This window comes from Natrix helvetica (genome assembly GCF_964273705.1).
Source record: "Natrix helvetica genome assembly, chromosome: 12".
NCBI lineage: Eukaryota > Metazoa > Chordata > Lepidosauria > Squamata > Natricidae > Natrix > Natrix helvetica.
This window is the reverse complement of record NC_138556.1, coordinates 7,875,791-7,899,490: the sequence shown is the minus strand read 5'-3', so window position 1 is coordinate 7,899,490 and position 23,700 is coordinate 7,875,791. Positions and strand designations below refer to the sequence as shown.

At 45.9% G+C, this 23,700-nt stretch overlaps 1 protein-coding gene across 1 annotated transcript; it reads left to right on the top strand.

The window, feature by feature from the left end:
• Positions 1-253: 253 nt before the first annotated feature.
• LOC309398245 (F-actin-capping protein subunit alpha-1-like) lies at positions 254-16,582 on the top strand. The gene is made up of 2 exons (XM_081964963.1): positions 254-267; positions 15,606-16,582. Exon 2 carries the CDS (start codon positions 15,656-15,658, stop codon positions 16,526-16,528), a length of 873 nt encoding a protein of 290 aa, XP_081821089.1. The 5' UTR covers positions 254-267; positions 15,606-15,655; the 3' UTR covers positions 16,529-16,582.
• The last annotated feature ends 7,118 nt before the right edge of the window (positions 16,583-23,700 follow it).

The window sequence follows — 23,700 nt, the reverse complement described above, 5'->3', positions numbered from 1 at the left end:
GACGCTGCAGAGACCCAACCGATGTGAAGATTGATTCCTCTTGATCAGGAAGCCACACGGGAGACAGCAATAACTAGGGCAGAATCTATTCAATCCTGCCGTCTCTGACGGCTGCATTTGAATGCGCCTATTTGTATGAATAAATGATTGTCCGTCCAGCCTTTGCTGGCGAGCTCCTGAAGGCTGAAGCTTGGCAACAATCTCTCTGCATCAAAGTCCCAGTAGCAATTTCCCCTCGCCTTTCCCGAAGCACCTTTGATTCAGCATGTTCGGCTCATTTTAAAGCCTTTCTCCTTAATTGCTCCTCTCATAACTCAGGGCAAGGGGAATAGTCTAAAATGCTTCTTTTTATTTATAAATGCTTTGGATTACTTATTAATGAAGCCCTGCCAAGCGAGGAATTTATCGTACCTCCTCATTCTGCTCCGAGAGCAACGGTTGCTGCCGTGGCAGAGAAGAAGAAAAATGGAGCTCGGAGGTTGCAACCGCTGGTCTTGAACCTGGCATTCCAAGGAATAAGACAAAGATGAAGGTTTTCCTATCCAGTTGTGTCTGATTCTAGGGCACGGTGCTCATCTTTGCTTTTGGGCCAAGGGATTCAGCAAAGTTGTGGCCCGCCAGAGGCCAGTGGAGCTGGCAGCAGATTCAGACAGTGAGGAGGTTGGGGAGGAACATGGGCCAGTCCTGGAGTCTGGGGAAGACTGTGATGAAGGCTCTGTGTTGGAGGCAGAGAGGGGGCCAGGGCCGTCTGACAGTTATCAGCTGCCTTTGGATTCGGACATCAGTGAGGCAGAAGAACAGCTGGAGCCTGTTCCCAGTGTGCGCATGCACAGAGTTGCCAGACAAAGGGAACAGCTAAAGAACAGGGGTCAACTTGGGAGTAAGGCTGCAGGTGGACGATGAATGGCCCCTCCCAGAGGAAATAAAAGAGGAGCAAAAGGGGAGTAGAGTTTGCAGGAGACAATTAGTTCATTCCCTGCATTCTTGCCAAGTATTCCGGCGTCTGAAAGATATCGGCCTGGCCATTCTCCAAGCCTGATAAAGGTCGGTAATTGTGAATGATCTGTGGGAGAGGAAAGACTTTGCTGGAGAGGAATTCGCTGTAAATTAAATAAAAGGGGTTTATTGGGATGAGGACTCGGCTTCGTGCTGCTGGGGAAATTTAGCTCAGAAGAAAAGACAATTTCTGTGCTCGTGCCAAAAGTGCACAGAATGCTGTTAGCTTCCCATTGAAGTGGTACCTCAATCAGAATAGAGCTGGAAGGGAACTTGGAGGTCTTCTAGTCCAGCCCCCTGCTCAAGCAGGAGATCCTGTACAATTTCAGACAGGTGGCTGACTATTCTTTTCTTAAAAACCTCCAATGATGGAGCACCCCCAACTTCTTGTGGCAAGCTGTTCCACTGGTTAATTGTCCTTACTGTTAGGAAGTTTCTCTTTAATTTCAGGTTGCTTTTCTCCTTGATTGGTTTCCATCCATTGTTCCTTGTCCTTCCTTCTGGTGCTTTGGAGAATAGCTTGACTCCCTCTTCTTTGGAGCAGCCCCTCAAATACTGGAAGACTGCTATCATGTCCTTCTTTTCTCTAGACTAGCCAGACCCAACTCCTGCAACTGTTCTTCATTTTTACTCTATACCAATTTACCTACTTGCATTTGATGAGCTGTAGTGGTGCAGTGGTTAGATGGCAGTACTGCAGGCTACTTCTGCTGCCTGCAATTTGGCAGTTCAAATCTCACCAGGCTCAAGGTGAGGCGTCCATCCTTCCGAGATGGGTAAAATGAGGGCCCAAATTGTTGGGGGAGAGATATGCTGCCTCTGTAAACCACTTAGAGAGAGATGTAAAGCACTGTGAAGTGGTATATAAGTCTATTCCCATGCTTTCAAACTGCTAGGAGGGGCAGGAGCTTGTGCAAGGAACAGGAGCTCACCCCATTGTGTGGCACCTGGGTCTTAAACCCTAGAAACCTGACAAGCTCAACATCTTTAACCACTGAGCCACTGCACTCCCTCAAGTAGTTATAGGTGGATGGGATTCCCCATGTAACACCAGTGGTCTGTTAAACTGGTTTCCATTTGGTTTTGAGGACAATCCACTTTGTTGGCTGTCACCTTTCAAGCCTTTTTTTCCCTTTTTCCCTTTATTTTTGACTTTTTCTTTTGGATTTAACCATCCTGGATTTACAGAAAAGCTTTGAAACTTGGATTTTCCATCCAGATTTGGGAAGTTAGAACATTGTGAATTCATTCCTTCTAGCAGTGGTTAGACGCGGTGGCTTAGTGGCTAAGACGCTGAGCTTGTTGATCAGAAAGATTGGCAGTTCGGTGGTTCGAATCCCTAGCGTTGCGTAACGGAGTGAGCTCCCGTTACTTGTCCCAGCTTCTGCCAACCTAGCAGTTGGAAAGCATGTAAAATGTAAGTAGAAAAATAGGGGCCACCTTTGGTAGGAAGGGAACAGCGTTCCGTGTGCCTTTGGCATTTAGTCATGCCGGCCATATGATTACGGAGACATCTTCGAACAGCGCTGGCGCTTCGGCTTAGAAACTAGCACATACAGTATGTGCGAGGGGAACTTTTACCTTTACCTAGCAATGGTTGTTGCCTTTCCAGTGTTGGCTGGATTGATTCCTTCAATTAATGCTCCCAGTGCTGCCTACATCTTGTTCTAATAGGATTTATATGCTTGTTTTTATTATACTTGACATACAGAGGTTGGGATGTACACTGCGGTAATAGAATGTGTGAATGACCTTGGGGAAAGAGGGGAAGAGATGCTGCCTTGGAAACAATCAGATAAGAGGGAGAGTAGCCCCCAGTGGCTCAATGATCAGAGAAAGAAACTTGGGAAGGACCCCTTAACCCCCGTAATGGACCAAGCATTTAGAAGTGTTGCTGGGAAAATTTGCACATTCACACTTGCAAGACTCTGCTAATGTAGCCTTATAATAAATTAGAATTCATTCATCTAGTACAGTGGTCACCAACTGGTGATCCGTGAGAAAATGTTGGTGGTCCACAGAAAAATTATTTGCATTTTTTATATTGCACTAAATCAGGGGTCCTCAAATTAGGGAGCCTGGGATGGATACGTGCAATTAACGTTTGTGTTGCTGCAGAGAGTCTCCTCCTTCGGGGTCTTTTTGTGTGGGTCGGAGGAGGGAAGAAATTCTGAGTTGAGGTCTGCTTTGGCCTCCTGGTGCGGGGCTTTGGGTGAAGGCTGGAGGGAAGAGCCACTGGTGGTGAAGAGCTGGAGGGCATTGTTCCAATGGGACTGCATCATGGCCTGGAATTGGCTGACCATCTCAGCCCACTGAGCCTCCAGGCGCCGGTACCTGGCCTTGCACTCCCACAGGTCTTCCCTCTGGTTGGAAAGCCTATGCTCGTAGTCCTCAGTGAGGTGCTTCTGCTGAGCCTCCTTCTCAGTCAGTTCCAATTCGAATTTGGCTGCTTAGCTTCAGCAACTGCTTCCTGTTGGGGCCCTAAGGAGCCTGGGCAGGCAAGAGAGGAGGGGCTGGGTGGGGAGGGGAAAGTAGAGGCTGTCAAGGCGCCCTTTGATCAAGTTGGCCATGCCCACCCAGTCACATGACCACCTAGCCACGCCCACCCAGCCGGTTATTAAGCAGATCATATTAATGGTTCGCGGGATTTAAAACGGCTGCCCCATTCATTTGTGTGGCAGGAACAGCTGAAGGTGCTTCCAGGTTGAAAGGATGAGCTGGCGATATCACCATTGCCCAGGAGATGCCTCTGAAGGCTCCTTTCAGGTCAAGGAGTGGAGTGAGCGACTGGGGCTCACCCCGCCACAAAGCAGCACTGTTTTTTTCTTCTGGTAGCTCTCCGCATGCGCACACTGGGAACAGGCTCCAGCTGTCCCTCTGCCTCACTGCTGTACTAGCTCCAAAGGCAGCTGAGAACTGCCATACGGCCTTGCCCTCACCTCTGCCTCTGACACAGAGCCTTCCCCAGACTCCAGGACTGGCCCATGCTCCTCCTCAACCTCCTCACTGTCTGACTCTGCTGCCACCTCCACTGACGGGCCACAACAGGGACTTAGAACCCTGGATCTTGCCCTGTGAGTGGGCTCCTACTCTGTGGGTTTTCTTTGTACTACTGGGGCTGTGTTTGGGAGACTGAGGGTGACTGCCTTCAAGATAACGTGGGGATGGAGCCCCACCAATCATTGGCTGGGACATTTGTTCCAAAGCTCTCTCTAGAGGCCTGCCTTGCCTTGGCCACCTGGGTCCTAACAGCAAGGAGCTTCCACAAACAAATGCACACTCCTGACATGCTCAGATGTCCTTCCTTTCCTTTATATTTGATGCTGGAACTCTACTCCTGAGCTTGAATTAATTACACTTTAATACACTTAACTGAAGTTACGGGTTTTAACTCGGGAGAAGCCATCCTTTCGTAGAAAGATTGGGGGGGGGGGGGTGAAGGCTACTTTTAGTTCCCATAGCAGTTTATGCCCATATTTGTCAATTATTCAATTCCCCAGTTGTGCAGCTCCTTCAGTTCCAGCTGTTTTAAGATTTGCTCTGAATTCACAGGTCCCCTTTGGCTAACATTAATTCATCTTCACAGTTGCGTGACATTTTTTTTTGTTTTTGTTATCCAGAGACACTTCTCCAAATAAATTCTCTCTTTAAAAAAGACAGCACAAAAATACAGCTTTCCACTGTTTACACAGTAATCCTCTGCTAATTCCATTTGAAGTACAATCTACACCGAAGGGTTTTTGTTTTGTTTTTTGAGATGTTCGCATAGCTCTGCTATTCTGGCATAATTTCCCCAATGCTCCATGCACCTCCATCATGGTGCTATGAGAAGCAAAGGACGGATTTCTCAAGTTTGGGATGCAACCAAAGAGACCCCTGTCAGTCCCAAAGAATCAGGTCCGTATGTTAAGCTGCAGCAGAAAAGATTCATTCAAGTCCGCACACAAGAATCCAGTCAACTAAAGTTCAATTCTAAACTGGCTTCAGATAAGAGACAACGGACTTCATTAAGGGTTGGACTTGGATCATTTGTGTTAATGTAAGGATTCTAAGCTAGTGACGCATTTAACTCTGATTTCCAGCGCCGACTGCTTTCCTCCAAGAATTATTTAGCAATTGTAGGTGATTCAATGGGCTCTACATTGCTAGCTTAGCGACCACTGATCTCTAAGCTAGAGGCCCAGGGATGGGATTCAGCCAGTTCGTGCCAGTCCTCACTGGTTCGGGCAAACTGGATGTTAATTTTGCATCCGGTTCGTCAAACTGGTTGTTGCAAGGACTGGCTGGCACCGCTCACCCTGCCCCTCCTTTCCCAGGAGTCTCCACGTGGCCTATTCATCATGCCAGATAAGTGCAGGGCCCACCCAGAGGCTCTGGAAGGGCGAAAAATGTGCCTCCCGGAAGTCCGGAAACGTACCTATTTCCAGCCTCCGGAGAGTCTCTGGAGCCTGGGGGAGGCCATTTCACCCTCCCAGAGGCTCAGGGAAAGCCTCCGGAAAACCTGAAGAGGGCAAAAAGCAGGCCTACCGGAAGTACTGGAAGTCCAAAAATGGGCCCGTTTTCAGCCTCCGGACTCGGGGAAGGCCATTTTCACCCTTCCGGAGGCTCGAGAAAAGCTTCAGGAACCCTGGGAGGGTGGAAACCCCCCCCCCCATGATGCAGGAAACCGAGTAGGCAACACCCACCATGGCCATGCTAACATTTTTCAATCCCACCCCTGTATTCACCCTTTTGATTTGGCAATCATCTGGAAAGTATTCAAGAAAAAAGAAGTTGAAAGTAGAAGTTGAAATTTTAAATTCTCAATTTTTAGAAAAATACAATACACTAGTTAAAACCCACTTCTGCCACGTGATATTTTTTGTTCCTGATCTCTGGAAGACCTTGGTTGAAGAAAAACAGAAGATAAATCATTCGCTGGATACCATAATATAAAATGAATAGAGCAAAAGCAGCTGAACAAGACGCATTACTTGATGGAGGAGAAGGCACCATTTTCATGTGTTCTTGGTAGCATATTTTTTTTCCTACCAGGAGCTTGTAAGTTGATCTACATGCCTTGTTCCCATCATCGTTGCATGCGGAAAGTAATCTACTCTTGCAGTGGTTGGTTGGGAATATCTTCTCTTTAACGTTTAACCCAACCTCCTTAACATCTACAATTCCTCAACCAGCATGGCAGTTGAATTGAGGAATTCTGGGAGTTGACGTCCACAAGTCTTAAAGTTGCCAAGTGTGTAGATCCCTGCTTTAACCCCTTGTTTCTCAACCACAGCCACATGTAGCTGTGTGGACTTCTTCTCCCAGAAATCTGGCTGAGGAATTCTGGGAATTGAAGTCTACACTCACCAACAAGTGGTCAAGGTTGAGAAACAATGCCTTAACTCAACCCACCATGCATCTGAGTTTGATCCCCCTACAAAGTTTGTTTCCTTCTCCTTCACGGAAGGCTTGGCCCTAAATAGAACAAAATCTTTGTTGCGGTCAGTGCACAAGCACATAATAAAATTTGATTTCTATAAACAAATAGCATGTGTGCAGGGAAGTATTACTCACAAAATTAATTAGGCATATCCTTAGTCAGTTACACGCTATATGTATACCAGCAAAATTTGGCTACACTTAAAGTAACAGAATCACAGGTATCTGAAAGTAGAAATAGAACCTGCTGGGATGAATTTGTTTACAGTTATCAGTCCTACATCAATAGCAGCAGGGGTGGATTGCTGGGGATTTACACGAGTTAGGCCGATCCTCTAGCTAGGATTCTTCCCAGTTTAGTGAACCCTCAAATGCCACCCCTGGCTGGCCACACACAGTCCTCCCAAGCTCCATTTTCACTGGCATCCGTGGACCAATCCTTTGCTGTTTCCAGGATGGCCCCGTGGGCGAGATCTAAGCATTCTAAGGGATAAATCTGGCCCGTGGGCCTTGAGTTTGACATCCCTGGCCTAGACACTGATGTTTGAACATAGATCTTTTTAACTTTTATATTTTATTGGGTTCTACTAATCTAGATGAAATGTTAATACCCTGTTTCCCCCCAAATAAGACCTCCCTGGACAATAAGCCCAAGCGGTGCTTTTGAGCGCATGCGCTAAAATAAGCCCTCCCCTGAAAATATTGCAACACAGCAGCAGACATGAGGTGACCACGCTCGCCGCCTCCTGCACCTCAAAAACAATGAGACCTCCCCAAAAATAAGGCCAAGTGCTTATTTCGGGGGTCAGAAGAAAATAAGACCCTGTCTTATTTTCAAGGAAACACAGTATATGTTACTAGTTTGTGTGTAATATGCCATGCACTAAATAAATAAATCAGAAATCCCATCGAATCTCCACATGTGCCCCTCCTAGGTCCTTGAAAAGGACTCGGCAGATGGATAAAAAATGTCAGATGCAGTTTGAACATTTGGGTGACTGTGCAATGAACCAAAATAACAGTGTATTAAACCTGTACCGCTCTCTGGATCTCAATGCCTCTGGCTGCCCGCAGCAATCAAATAAAAGAATCGCAATCAAATCAATAAAATGTAAAAGATAAATGACAGCAAGCATCACCAAGCAAGGGGTCTCATTCTCCTTTGCCAAAGGGGAGAGAGCCAGGTTTTCAAGATCTTGGGAAACAAGGGGGAAGAGGTGCTGCCTAGGAAACCATCAGATAAGAGAGTCAGGAGGCCCAGTGACTTAACAGGTGGAGGAAGAAACCTAGGAATGGACGAATCAACCGTTCAAAGTGGCAACTGGAAATTTGCACCTTCAGACCAGTGGTGAAATACAAAAATTTTCCCTACTGGTTCTGTGGGCACGGCTTGGTGGGCATGGCTTGGTGAGCATGTGATTCTGTGGGTGTGGCTGCACAACTGACTCACACACAATGCAAAAGCATCTGGACTTCACACAAAATGGCCGCTGCAGCAAGCAGGAACCTCACAGAGTCACAGAGAGCTCAAAAACCAACTATCACACTTTACACAAAAATAACACAAAAGCTGCACAAATGACACACACACAATGCAAAAGCAGCTGGACTTCCCACAAAATGGCCCCTGCAACAAGTAGGAACCTCACAGACAATCAGGCACAGCTGAACTTTTTAAAAACATTTTTTTCCTACCAGTTCTGGCAAACCGGCCCGAACCGGTAGCATTTCACCCCTGCTTCAGACTTGCAACATTCTGTTAAAACAGATAGTTCTTGACTTACAACAGTTTGTTTAGTGACCGTTCAAAGTTACAACAGCACTGAATAAAGTGACTTATGACCATCGTTCACTCTTATGACCATTGCAGTATCCCCTGTGAGAGCCCTTTTAATGTCAGGGTTCCAAGTAATGCACCCCATTCAATAAGAACTCCAAGGCAGGCAAATTCCTCAAAGTACATTTTATTGGGACATATGAAATTGGCCACGTTCCTGGTGGAAAACTGGCTCTAAATCCCCACTGGTTTTTCACCCAATTAGAAGTAAAACTTTATCACTTCACCCCCCCACATACCCAAGTTTCCAATCACATGGTCCAATCAGCATACAGTTGCTATGTGACCTCAGTCTCTACCTTTCAAACATCTGCACAAGTGGTGGGATTCAATTTTTTTTACTACCAGTTCTGTGGGCATGGCTTGGTGGGCGTGGCATGGATTTGTGGGTGTGGCATAGATTTGTGGGCGTGGCTTGGTGGGCATGGCAGGGGAAGGATACTGCAAAATCCCCATTCCCTCCTGATTAGCTGGGACTTGAGAGGCAGAGAATAGATGGGGGCAGGGCCAGCCAGAGGAGGTATTTACCGTTTCTCTGAACTACTCAAAACGTCCACTATTGGTTCTCCAAAAACTGGTCAGAACCTGCTAAATGCCCCCTCTGATCTGCATCAATGTCCTTGATTCCCATGGGAATGAATTTTATTTAGGCTACACCCCAGCTATCTCGACACCCCTCTCCCTGGCCTCTTTGCCCCAGGCTGTGTGAGCCCTGAAGCAGCGAGAAGAGAAACCTCCCAAAAGAAAACTATCAAAAGAAAATGGCCACAGTTCGGCCAACTTCAGGGTTGACATTCCCATGGTCACGTGATTTTCATTGGGATGCTTGACAATTGGTTCTTATTTATGACGATTGCAGTCCCCCGGGCACATGTGATTGCCTTTTGCGACCTTCTGATGAGCAAAGTCAATGAGGAAGCCAAATTCACTGAAGAACTGTGTTATTAAGCCAACAACTGCAGTGATTTACTTAACAAATGCAGCGAGAAAAGTCGTAAAATGAAATTAAACTCCCTTAAACCAGTTTTTCACCGAGCAACATAAATTCTGGGCTCAAAGGGGATCGTATGTTGAGGAATACCTGAATAGCCTTATAGCTCAGTTGCGGTGGTAAGACTACCTGTACATTCCAAAACTCAGCAGCATCTGCAGAGGGAAGCCCAAATGGTGGATGTGACCTCATGATTCAAGCTTTTGTACCTCGTAGCAACATCACATGTCCACCCAAAAAGGGTGGAGCTCACACTGCAATGCCATAATGTTGCTTTCAACAGTCTGATGAGCACACCTTCAGCAAGCTACTTCTGCTGCCTGCTGGCTGCCTGCAATTTGGCACTTCGAATCTCACCAGCTCAAGATTGACTTAACCTTCCATCCTTCCAAGGTCAGTAAAATGAGGACCCAGGTTGTTGGGGGAAAGAGGATGACTCTGTAAACCACTTAGAGAGGGCTGCAAAGCACTGTGAAGCAGTATATAAATCTAAGGGCTATTGCTATCTTGCATGATGAGCAAGTATCTTGCCTTTCATTGACCAATCTTCTGTCTGGAGGTCTACAGCCTTCCTCGTGTCCTTACAGGGTCATCATGAAACCCCAAGAGAAGTCATGTGGGAAGGGGACAGTACTTTTTCAGATTGGAAAGGATTGGCAATGAGGGAACTTCAAAGGAATGGAAAGAGGCTTCATAGAAAGATGAAAAGAAGGACTAGGGGTGACATGAAAGCAGGGTTCCAATATCTCAGGGGTTGCCACAAAGAAGAGGGAGTCAAGCTATTCTCCAAAGCACCTGAAGGTAGAACAAGAAGCAATGGGTGGAAACTCATCAAGGAGAGAAGCAACCTAGAACTAAGGATAAATTTCCTGACAGTTAGAACAATTAATCAGTGGGACAACTTTCCTCCAGAAGTTGTGGATGCTCCAACACTGGAAGTTTTTAAGATGATGTTGGATAACCATTTGTCTGAAGTGGTGTAGGGTTTCCTGCCTAAGCAGGGGGTTGGACTAGAAGACCTCCAAGCTCCCTTCCAGCTCTGTTATTCTATATATGTGCGACTATGTTTTACTGTTTTTTACCTCCAGCAAAGTTCTAAATCCCAAAACACCTCAGAAAGAATTTGAAATTAATTTTTCCACGGTCCTAAGAACGAGCTGGCAAGGCTGAAACATGTTCCGCAGAAGAAAAGCATTGAGAAATCATCATACAGAAGCTGGAAGAGGGTAGAATTGATTATTTTTAGAGAAATATGCAAACGTCTGGCAAGATGTCAGATTTTCTTGGCTCAGAAACTTAAGGTGTACTGAGGGAAGCTTCTGTCAAAAAGAATCATCTTTGACCGGTCCCTGGGTCAATACATTTGCATTACCTCTCCTGTGGCTGTTGAAGTAGAAGAGGTCAATCCAATTTAGAAATATGTTGGCTTTAATAAAGTATGAGAGGCTAGTCCAATTTAGTGGGGAAAAAACTGACTTTAATTACCTTCTCAAGAGAACTGTAACAGAAGAAGGACTTACAGGAAAGCTAACATTACCTTGATCCGTTTCACTTTAAAACACATAAATGATGGAGTGTTCTATCTCCTTCTTAATTATTTCTCACACAAGTAGGAGTAATGAGGAATGCTGGCATTAAATTAGCCCGCGGGCAAACAGCCATTTCTTTTCCATACCCTGCTCTTGTGCTCTGTCCATCTCTAATTACATTTCAGTTCAGCATGGGATCTGCAAAATTACTTGTCCCAAGATAAATTGGCACAGCTTACCAAGCCCGGCTTATATAATGGACCAATGTCAGATTTTGGGGATTTATAATATGGATGGCATTTGGCTAATAGTCGGTATAATGAAATTGTCGTTTTTAAATGATTTTTTTTTAAAAAAATATCTTCCTTGTAATCAAGGCATTGAGAACCCAAGAAATGTGTATATTCTAGGCCAGGGGTGTCCAAACTTGGGAACTTTAAGACTTGTGGACTTCAACTCCCAGAATTCCCCAGCCAGCTATGCTGGCTGGGGAATTCTGGGAGTTGAAGTCCACAAGTCTTAAAGTTCCCAAGTTTGGACACCCCTGTTCTAGGCCAATTAATATATTGCATCCCATTATCCAAAATATCTCTCCTTGTGTTTGTCTGTCTATCTCTCTGTCTTTCTCTGTCTCTCTATCATTTGATCAATATCTCTACATCCATCCATCCATCCATCCATCCATCCATCCATCCATCCATCCATCAATCTACCCACCTACCGACCTACCTACCTGCTACCTATGTCATCTATCTATCCTTGTCTGTCTGTCTGGTATCTCTATCTATCTATCTATCATCTATCTATCATCTATCTATCTATCTATCTATCTATCTATCTATCTATCATCTATCATCTATCTATCATCTATCTATCTATCTATCTATCTATCTATCTATCTATCTATCTATCTATCTATCTATCTATCTATCTATCTATCTATCTATCTATCATCAAACATTATGGAATATATAAACATTTGGAAAATAAAAACGTAATTCCCTGTCCATGTCCTACTATGTACAAACAAGGAGAAAACCAGATCCCTTTGCTTATGTTTTCCTCTCTCAATTTAAATATAGACTTTCCTGTTTCCAGAGTGTGCCTGACATTTGTCTATTATAAATTAGGAAGGGAGGAAGGAAGGAAGAAAGGAAGGAAGGAAGGAAGGAAGGAAGGGCAATTTTTATGGAATTCCTTTTAAAGGCTCACTGAAAGTTCACCTCTGCAAATTGTAATGCAATTGGTGGTGGTAGATGTGTTTGCCAGGAATAGATTGCACCAAGGGGTTATCTTTTAATAATCTGGGTGCTGGAATTCAATCTTTAGGACTTGGAATGAGGCAGTATGGTTTTGGAGATTTGTTCTCCAATTACAAACAATTAAATGTCCTTATCAACATTATCAAAATTTCTGTCTCAGCTTTCTGAACTCTTCCAATCTGTTTATTTATTAGTGCCCTAATGGAGGGGGGAAAATAGAGGTTTTCTTTTAGAGAAGAAACAATTTCTCCCACATACTCCTTGCCTGCACCACTAAAAATTTATTCATTATATTCACCGCGATTGTCAATGAATTCCAAGGACGTCTACTCCTGGGAAATTGACTTTCTTCTTTTATTCTGAGAAATGCCCAACAAGAACATAAGTATCTCTGAAAACAAAAATACACATTTGAAACCTATTCAGAAATAAACGAAATGGAAGTCGTCAAAGGAGACAGCATAAAGTCCTCTGGCCTCGCCAACTTTGCATATCAAAAGCTTGTTTAAAAAAAGCTTAGAACAAATTTCCTGAGAGAGGTCCATATTAGGGCCCCGTCCAAGTTTCGAATTTTAGGAGGTGTTAGAAACAAATTAAGAAACCAATGCATTTGCATTGGCACCCTTCAGTCTCAAAAGACTATGATATCATACTCTAGAAAGAGGTGAAAGCTGGAGTGTCCTCTCCAGAGCACGAGGCCTGGGTAGATTAATATGGAGGATGGACTGTTACCCAAGCAGCAGATCCCCCCTCTCCACATCACTGAAATAGTCCAGTGGAACGGCAGAGCCAATACGATCATTCCAGCTGCATCGCAGGAGTTACCAGAACGTGGTTGTACGCAGTCACTAACTGCTTCCAGGACTCCGGCTCTGGATTTTGCCCTGAGGTTGACTCCTGAAGCCTTTTCCAGTAGTGGATAGAGCCACAAGGCAGTGGAGGTTTGTCATCAGAGTTTCCCTTCTCCTAGAAGATGGTCCTGCTGCTTGATCTGCCGTTGGGGCGTAGAGCCCTCTTCCACCTTCAAAACCGTTGACCGTCTTCTCCTGTAACCCTGGAAAGGGGCCCTTACGAGGTGCTACCAGCCGGGCCAGCTGGACCAACGTTTTTTAAAGAAGGTGTTACTCCTCCATCACTCACCCTTTGTCCTGGCTTAGTGACAGGCAGAGCCTGGCTTCCCAAACATTGGGCCCAGGTTTGCGAGTTTAAGAAACCAACAAATGCAACCAAAAATATATGTGCTAAACCTGCCAGAAACCTGGAATGCTTTTTATTTTTTGCTTTGCCTTCAGATCGGTTTGAAATCAATCCCCATTATTTAGGGACAAAGTTTACCTCCAGCCCTTAAGGAATGATTTGGGAGAATTCTGGGATAGGGAGAGAGGGAGGGGGAGGGAGAGGGAGGGAGAGTGGGATGGAGAGAAGGAGGGAAAGAGATATATTTATTTAGTAGTATTCCCAATATCCATTGGGAATACTTCTGGGATAGGGAGAGAGGGATAGGGAGAGAGGGAGGGGGAGAGAGAGAGGGAGAGGGAGGGAGAAAGGGAGAGAGGGAGTGGGAGAGTGGGATGGAGAGAAGGAGGGAGAGAGATATATTTATTAGTAGTATTCCCAATATTTATTTATTTATTTTATTTATTTCTTAGATTTTTAGACCGCCCCTCTCCCAAAAAGGGACTCGGGGCGGTGTACAGTCAATAATAAAACATTCATAATAATTAAATACATTTAAACTACATTTAAGATACATTTGGAGGGGGAATATCCCTCTGATTGCTCACCGATACCATCCAGTCTACAATTCTTGAGAAGTAAGTTAGTTGAAGTTATCAGTTAAAATTGGCTGAGTTTTCCCATTTGTATGAGAGAGGGAGGGAGGGAGGGAGGGAGGGAGGGAGGGAGGGAGGGAGGGAGAGAGAGGGAGAGAGAGAGAGAGAGAGAGAGAGAGAGAGAGAGAGAGAGAGAGAGAGAGAGAGAGAGAGAGAATGAATGAATCAGAATCAGTCTGGAATTTCCTGGTTGCCAGGATACACAGAATACCCAAGTTTGAAAACCAAACTCCAGTGGAGCAATCAAACGAGAGCAAGCAAGTTCTTCTGGGCTCCAGTTTAAACCAGGAAATTGCATGTCCCAGGTCAGGCTTGAAACAACAAAAGCCAAATCAGGGGTTAGGAGAACATAAAATAACAGTGTTGAAAGGGACCTTGGATGCCTCTTAGTCCAACCCCCTGCTCAAGCAGGAGACCTTCTATCATTTTAGACAAATGACTGCCCAGTCTCTTATGGAAAACCTCCAGCGCTGAAGCACACACAGCCTTCTAAAGCAATTTGTCCCACTGGTTGATTGTTCTCACTGTAGTTCTAGATAGCTTCTTTCCTTGAATAGTTTCCACCCATTGTTTCTTGTCTGGCCTTCTGGGGCTTTAGTAAATAAGTTGACCCTCTTCTTCCTCTCTGTGGCAGCCCCTCAAATATTGGAACACTGCTTCAGAATATGCTCAATGCAAAAGCCCAAGTGGAGGTTTCACCTCACCCAATGCCAGAGTGATAGTAACACTGTTACTACCATTTGATGGACACTGTTGAAATTGTGAAGCTTGTTGTGGGTACTCTCACAAAATAGCTACCTTGGTTTGAATGGCCAACTACCAACCAGCCATCTGTCAGGAGGAGAGCTTGCAGAACGTCTCTCCTCTAGCTTCCCAGGATACCCTGTGTTTCTACAGCTTGCAGTTAATTGATTTTTCTTGTAGGAAGGCATGCTTTTAAAGCAAACACTCCCTTGAGGCCATCTATACTGTTTCTATCTTCTAAGGCTGCCTCCGGGGTCTTAATCAGAGCCCAGAAGCATTCTTAGAAAAGCAGCTTGTGCCGGAAGGTGTTGCTTTGTCTAGCAAGATGTAGCTTTAAGCATTCGGTTTTTGGAAAAGTAAGTGGATCTAGTAGAAAAAGAAAATAGTGACAAGGATCCTTGTTGTGGAGATCAAGAGATGCATCTATGGTTGCCTCCAACCCCTGGGGTGCTCCAAGCTTTTGTCCCCTGTCATCTCTGCTTTCTTATAACATTGTGATTCAGATTCAGATCCTGTCCTATCCTAACCTATCCTATCCTACTCTACTCCTATTCTACTCTACTCTACCTATTCTATTCTATTCCTACTCCTACTCCTGCTCCTACTCCTATTCTAGTCTACTCCTTCTATCTATTCTATTCTATTTTACTCTACTCTACTCTATTCTACTTTTAGTCTACTCTATTCTATACTCTACCTATTCTACTCTACTCTACTCTACTCTACTCTACTCTACTCTACTCTACTCTACTCTACTCTACTCTACTCTATTCTATTCTATTCTATTTTATTCTCTCAGATTAGCCCATTCTAGGGGATGTACTGTACAGGTGTTTGTAAATCACACCAACATGTCTCTATTAATTCAGTCTTCTGAAAGGGGATGATCTGAACAACCACATTTTCCTGATTTAATGAGGTCTCAGAGTAAAATCAAAACCTACTGACCTCACTAATATTTAAGTTAATGCTTTGGGTACTTTTCATTGGTAGGTCAACTGTGTTCACAATTCTAAGATCCACCTTTTGCAAACTAGGCCAAGATGTCTACAGAGCTACTGTCTGTAGACCATCCCCAAATCAAGACAGAAAAAGCCCAGGTAGTGCATAGACTCTTGAAACAAATTCCACCTGGAGAATTCAATGAGGCCTTCAGTGACTTACGCATGCTGGTAGAAGATGATAAGATGATGTGTGAAGAGGCACCCAGTCTCTGTGCCGTGTACAACAAGGACCATTTCACACGAGTCCAAGCCAAGAAAGGTGAGGTCCTCTTGACTCGCCACAATGAGCTGGAGGAGAACTACTTCCTGGATCCACAGAACCAGGTCTCCTTCAAGTATGACCACTTGAGGAGAATACCAAGTGACTTCCAGGCTCATCCCGAAGAGGACAAGAAAGGAGAGCTATGGAGGAGAGCCCTCCACGAGGCTCTGAAATTTTACGTCGACGACCACTATCCCGACGGGATTTGCAGCATCTTCGTCAAGGACACAGCTATGCGGAAGATTTTTGTGGCTTGCATTGAAAGTCACCGATACAAACCATCTGCCTTCTGGAATGGCTTGTGGAAATCGGAATGGACATTTGCTCTAGCTCCTGCCTCTACATCCACTCAGGTGACCGGGGTCATCACGATCCATGCACACTACTTTGAAGATGGCAACATACACCTGACAGTGGTCAAGGAGGCTGAGGAGACACTGCTGGTCACCGATGAAGTCCAGACGGCAAAGGACTTTGCCAAGCTGGTGGGAAAAGTGGAAAATGAGACCCAGAGTAAAATCATGGACGAGTACGACCACATGAACGGCAGCTACATAAAGTCTTTTCGGAGACAGCTGCCCATCACTCACACCAGCCTTGACTGGGAAAAAGTGGTGACTGTGAAGACTGTAGAGGCTCGTACGCTCTAGCGGAAGCCCTGCTTCTGCACGGCCGGAGGAATGGGAGGAGAAAAGCGGAAAAGTTGGAGGAAACATATCTTCTAAAGTAAAGGAGCCAATAAAATGAGTAGTGTAATAAAATGGAAGGTGCACGTCTACTTCTGGATAGGAAGATTTGGGAGAAGAAATGCAGAACTAGTGTATCCTGTAGAGCAGCTGTCCCCAGCCATTTCAGCTTGGCAGCCCGACTGGGGAGGGGGGCGGGGGGGAGTGAGAGAGGGGAACCGGGCTGCATGAATGATGATTAGCTACTCGCATGCATGCCGTTCGACTTGCACAAACATTGGCCAAGCATGTGTGCATACACATGCACCTTGACTTGTGTGAGTTGAGCTGTGCATGGGTCCGCTCAATGCTTGCACAAGTTCAGCTGTTTGCATGTGCGCATGCACCAGCCTGCTTCTTGTGTTGCCCAGTTCCGAATGGCCTGGTAGTGGGCTACGGCCCGGAGGTTGGGGCCCCCTGTAGAGATACAAGAGGGGAAGGTGGGGGGGGAGCAGAGTGCAGCTTGGGGAAGTCGTGATTTTCTTCATTCTTCCTAAAGCTACATTTAAATGCCTGGAAAAGGAACAGGATCTTCAGTAAATGTATGGATTTGCAATGAAGGTACAGATGTTATCTGTGATGTGTGTGCATGCGTGGCTTCATTTCCTGCCCAAACACAAATCTATACCTGATTTTATACTGATACATGGATGCATTCATATTTAATAGCTATGAAGGTGTGTCTGTGTGTGTGGGAGGACGACAGATTACTCATGCTAATACCCTTGCAGTATTAACTGTAGAAAAAGAGGGGTAACTTGGTTAAGAGATCACAGTTCCCTTCTGATGTGTATACATCTTTTCATAGATGCATATATTTTCAGGAGATGCATCCCCATTCACAGAAAACAGGTTGGGGATAGGAGAGAGGGAGGGAAGGAAAGAAGGTAGGAAAGAAGGGAGGAAGGGAGATAGGAAGGAAGGGAGGGAGGGAGATAGGAAGGGAGATAGGTAAGGGAGGGAGGAAGGGAGTAGGGAGGGAGGGAGGGAAGGAGGGAGAGGAAGGGAGGAAGGGAGGAAGGGAGATTGGAAGGAAGGGAGGGAGATAGGAAGGGAGGGAGGAAGGGAGGGAAGGAGGGAGAGGGAGAGAGGGAGGAAGGAAGACACACTTTCTTATCCCATTTCAAGTGTTCCATATATAACAGGAATTCCACAATTCCCAGCAAAATGTCCCTATAATTCCAGGTGGGGGAAAAGATGTCCTTTGCAAATATTGAAAAAGCCGCCCCAGCCATTTCCCTCTCACAGCTAAGTGTTTACATGGCACCAGCAACAAAGAAGTGGTTGAGGTGTCTGGCAATTTGGAGAGCATCCAGGGAGTAGCAGGGGGCCTCTTTCAGCCTTTGCCAGCAGGAGATAATGGGGATGTCAGAAGTTAGCAGGAAGTCAGAGAGAGAGAGAGAGAGAGAGACAGTCTCATATTACATTAAAAAAAATCTGTTGTTATTCAGGATGCTACTACGGATGTTTGCAATGGGACACGCACATCGGAATCCCATTAAAGCAGCATCAATGTCCCTTTTATCCCATTCTCTTGACAAGACGGGCCTTGAGATATTTCCCAACCGGCCACCTTCTGGAGAAGATGAGTCCCAAAGGCAGCTGGTGAGCTGACTTCCATCCAGCTTCCAAGCAGCAGAGGGTTGAGGTCCACTGGCAGCCTGCAGAGCTGGCAGCAGAGTCGGACAGTGAGGAAGTTGGGGAGGAACATGGGCCAGTCCTGGAGTCTGGTGAAGGCTCAGACGTGGGCTCTGTGTCGGAGGCAGAGAGGGGGCCAGGGCCATCAGGGAGCTATGTGCTGCTCCTGGAGCCTTCAGAGTCAGACAACAGCAAGGCAGAGGAACAGCTCCCCCTGTTCCCAGTGCGCGCATGTGCAGGGCTGCCAGAAGGCAACCACAGTTAACTCAAAAGGGACGACTTCGGTGTAAGGCTTGGAGGTGATTGGCCCCTCCCACAGGACATAAAGTAGAAGCCAAGGCACATGAGCCTTTGCAGGAAGCAACTTGGTTCATGCTGGTCAGTTTACCTTCTGAAACTCCGTTTTGACTCTTTGCTCCATGTGGCCTTGCCAAGCTAATTGTCAATTAAGTCTTTGGCAGTATTTCAAGGAAGATAAAGGTGGGTGCTTATCAGCCTTATCCCGAAGGACTTTGGCAGCCTACTGTAGGACTCTTTATAACTATTTGGGACTCATTACGGGCTGTGAATGAAGATAATTCACAGCCTTTGAAATAAAAAGAGGGTTTGGGGGACTAAGCGTGCACTTTTTACTGTATCAGGAAGTCTGGGTCAGAATACAAAGCATTTTGTTGCTCATTCATGCACTGGAAAAACTGAAACCGACAGTGAGCTGCTAACATCAAGAGAAGCTAATTTTTTACACAAGCAGCAAAAGTTACTTCACCTCCTCCCTCTCTTCTCTGTCTGAAAATGAACAAGCTTGAGTGGAGGGTTGGACTAGGAGACCTTCAATGTTTCTCCCAACCCTATTACTGTGTAGAAGAATCTTTGGATGCTCTGAGGCTTATGGGAAGCCCAAGATTGCTTCGTCCTGCAGTGGAGCTGAACAAATTCTGAGAAGCAACTTTTATACGTAGAGGCCATCACTTAGATGGTCTCCCTTCCTTCACCTGCTGCCTTTTTAAAGCTGTCTCTCCTGCATAAAAGTTTTTCCCAACCTTTGCTGATGTTTCCATTTCCAGTGATAGCCGTCAACTCTGAGTAAAGATAAAGGAGGGCAGGGAAAGTTCAGCTCTTGTCAGTAAGAGAATGATCAGAGAAAGTAGAACAAATCTGTTGAGTTGTTATAGCAGGCTTTCATTTGGCATTTCTTTCGCTTGGGAAAAAAAGAATTGCTTCCTGTTTGAGATAATAGTGTGATGCATCAACAGTTCACCCCTCGGTGGTCCATCTCGCAGCCAAGATCTAAACTGCTTTAGCAAAAGTCACTAAGATGCCAGAAACAATATCAAGTTTTCAGAGTAAAAGGCTTCCTGCCATGAAATAGCTTTTGGCCTCCGTCCATAACACGATTCAAAATGGTGGCAGTTGTAGAGAAATAGCAACATTTTTTTTTGAGCTCGATCTTGGAGCTGAGCCAGAATTTATGAATTTCCTTGGTAAACTCTCGCTCCGTTTCCAAGAATTTCTTCTGAGTTGGTAGTGCCATTCTGTTTGTTTATTTACTCTGTGCCAGCTTTTGAAACGACTTTAGCTGAAGCCATATTCTCTTTCTCTTCTTTTCTTAGTTGCCATGCATAGCAAGGGTGGGCTGCTGGGGGTTCGCAGGTGTTTAGTTTAGAGAATCCCCAAATCCCACTCCTGGCTGGCCATGCCCACCCTGCCCCTCCCAGGAGTCCCCACATGGCCTGTTTTGGATGCAGGTAAGTGCAGGATACGCATGGAGGCTCAGGGCGGGTGAAAAATGGGCCTACCAGAAGTTCAGGAAGACTGGAAACAGGCCCATTTCCAGTCTCCAGAGGGCCTCTGGAGCCTGGGGAGGCCATTTCCACCCTCCGGGCAGCTCAAGGAAACCCTCTGGAGCCCGGAGAGGGCAAAGATGCCCCCCTCCCCTGTGGTACAGAAGGCTTACTAGGCCAATGGTGGGATTCAATTTTTTTTTACTACCGGTTCTGTGGGTGTGGCTTGGTGGGCATGGCATGGCTTGGTAGGTGTGGCTTGGTGGGTGTGGCAGGTCCTTCAAGCCCCTAGATATTGACACCACCTCCTGGGAAACCCTGGCGCAAGATCGACTGACATGGTGGACGCTGATCCACCAAGGCTGCCAGACATCTGAGGACAGAAGACCAACCGTGGCACAAGAGAAGCAAGCACCTCGCAAAGCCAGAGATGCCAATGCTGCAACAATGGTGCCCACACATGTCTGCCCGACATGTGGCAGGGTATTTCGGGCCCGTATAGGCCTTACCAGCCACCTGCAGACGCATCGTGGACAGCCCACAGTCTGTTAGATGTCAAGGTCCTCTTTGAACACGATGGATGAATATCATCAGCCTGCATATGAGTCCGGGTGAATCTGAAGCAGATTTTTTTTTGCAATAACTCACTGAGCTGAACTGAATTGCAGAGCTGATAAGATGCAGTCATGTAAGCAGTTAAATGAATGGGAAAAACAACAACTTAATTGAAGGCTTCCCACAGCACATTTAATCGGGTTAGCTAACAAACTTGTGGTTGCATTTGTGCAATGAACTCAGATGACTTAGTTAAGAGCTCAGCAGCTGCTTTCTTTCAAGTTAAATCGGATCAATTTTAACCAGGGTTAATTCTTTTGTAGGTGTAGAAATTTGGGCAAATCCCACACTTGTTTGTATACTTCTGGTTCAGTGTCTTGTGTAAATCCGGGAAATTGTTGAATCAATTAAGTTAAGCCTACTCTGGAAGCCTAGCTTATCAGACGATAGAATAACACAGTTGGACGGGACCTTGGAGGTCTTCTAGTCCAACCTCCTTCTCAAGCAGGAGACCCGATACCATTCCAGACAGGCGGCTGTCCAGTCCCTTCTTAAAAGCCTCCAGTGATGGAACATCCACAGTTTATGGAGGCAAGCTGTTCTGCTGATTAATTGTTCTCACTGTCATGAAATTTCTCTTTAATTCTAGGTTGGATAAGCTTCCATCAAAAGAAGGACAGAAGGAAGGAAGGAAGGAAGGAAGGAAGGAAGGAAGGAAGGAAGGAAGGAAGGAAGGAAAGAAAGAAAAGGGAGGGAAAGGGAGGGAAGGGAAGGGAAAAGGAAGGGAGGGAAAGGGAAGGGAAGGGAAGGAAGTGAAAGGAAAGGGAAGGGAAGGGAAAAGGAAGGGAAGGAAAGGGAAGGGAAGGGAAGGAAGTGAAAGGGAAGTGAAAGGGAAGGGAAGGAAAGAAATGGAAGGGAAGGGAAGGATACAAGTATAGAAAATTAGGACACATCCAGACAGCCATTTAAAGATATTTGTCTCCAGTCTGCAAACGACACAAGATAGGTCAGTGTAAATTTGTTCTGTCTGTGTAGCTGCGTAGTTGGCCTACACTCCACTTTGTTAGCAGAGCTGCCGAATGGTTGCTGATCTAAAGAGTCCACAACGGGGCAAACGAAAATGCAGCAGGAACCTCACCCATCAAGCTCTCCTCTGAATGTGTGCTGGGAAGAAAGCAAATTTTGACAGATGGCAAGAGCAGCAGCTTTTGCCATCTGCCGGAAGCTGTAAATATATGCACTGCCCAGCATTTTTGGAGCACCACGCATGTCAGATGTATGTAGAAATGCAAGTCCCAACTGGCAGCCAGGTCCCTCTGCGGACATCTGGTCTACAGTTTCTCTTGGGATTTTGGTACTTGTCTGGTTAGCCAAAGTGGTCCTGGTCTACCTCCATTATTAAAGCATCTTTATGATCACTAGAGTGCCATGTCACAGTGGTTAAAGACACTGAACTGGTCAACTGGAAAGCTGATAGCCTGGGTTTGAGATCCGAGCGCTGTGCGAGGGGCTGAACTTCCATTCTTGCCTCAGCTCAGGGGTGAAATGCTACTGGTTTGGATCGGTTCGCCCAAACTGGTAGTAGAAAATGTTGCCAGTTCAGGCGAACTGGTATTTCCAACAATCAGCTGGGTGATGATCAGTTGTGTTGGGCGATTTATATTAGACTAGAATCATCAGATTTCCTGCTTTCTAGATAATCTAAATTGCATGGCATAGCGGATTGCTCCCCCTGGCTGTTCTACTTACCTTTGCAGACTCGGAAGTCTTCGCACATGCTTAATAGCAGACTCACCGAACTGGTAGCGGACTTCAGAGGATTACACCGCTGCCCCAGCTCCTGCCTACCTAACAATGTTAAAACTACAAACGCAAGTAGATAAATAGGTACCACTTCCGTGGGAAGGTAACAGCATTCTGTGCACTTCTCCATATAGTCATGTTGGCCACGTGACCACGGAAGTTGTCTTTGAACAATGACAGCTCCTTTGGCTAAGAAACAGAGATGAAGACTCTCCCTAGAGCAGGGGTGTCCAAACTTGGCAACATTAAGACTTGTGGACTTCAACTCCCAGAATTCCCCAGCCAGCAGAGCTGGCTGGGGAATTCTGGGAGTTGAAGTCCACAAGTCTTAAAGTTGCCAAGTTTGGACACCCCTGCCCTAGAGCCAGAGATGACTGGACAGGGGAATCCTTTACCTTTACTTTCATGATCACTAGAAAAAGACATAGACCAGAATCATTCTCACAGGCAGATGTTTCTAGAGCAGTGTCTCCCAAACCTGGCAGTGTCCAGTTGTGTAGACTCCAACTCCCAACATTTCATCAATGGCTGTGCTGGTGGCTGCAATCTATGAGTACTTATAAACCTTGGTGGCGCAGTGGTTAGAGTACAGTACTGCAGGCTACTTCTGCTGACTGCCAGCTGACTGCAATTTGGCAGTTCAAATTTAACCAGACTCAAGGCTGACTCAGCCTTCTATCCTTCCGAGGTCAATGAAATGAGGACCCAGATTGTTGGGGGCAAGAGACGGACTCTGTAAACCGCTTAGAGAGGGCTGTAAAGCACTGTTAAGTGGTATATAAATCTAAGTGCTATTGGTTGAAAAGGAAGGCAGGTAGGTAGGCAGGCAGGAAGGCAGGCAGGCAGGCAGGCAGGAAGGAAGGAAGATGAGAAGAAAGGAATGGAAAAGCAAAGGAAGGAAGGAAGCCATAGTGGTGCAGTGGTTAGAATGCAGTATTGCAGGCTGACTCTGCCAATTGCCAGCAGTTTGATCCTGATGGGACTCAAGGTTGATTCAACCATCCATCCTTCCAGGTTGATTAAAACAAGGACCCAGATTGTTAGGGGCAATAGGCTGACTCTGTAAACTGCTTAGAGAGGGCTGAAGAGGACTGTGAAGTGATATATAAGTCTAAGTGCTATTGCTCTTCTGGGATTTGAAGTCCACCAACCTGCAAATGGCCATGGTTGCAATGCCCCCTTCCAAAGCCCTCTCGATGTTATGGCTTTTCCTTAGTGACCTGGGCACTGTTGTTTTCCCTCCTGAGGGTCACGTTGGTCACGCAGAACAAACCAAAGTGTCTGAGGAAAGACAGAGAAGATGCCAAATGGAGCCGGCTA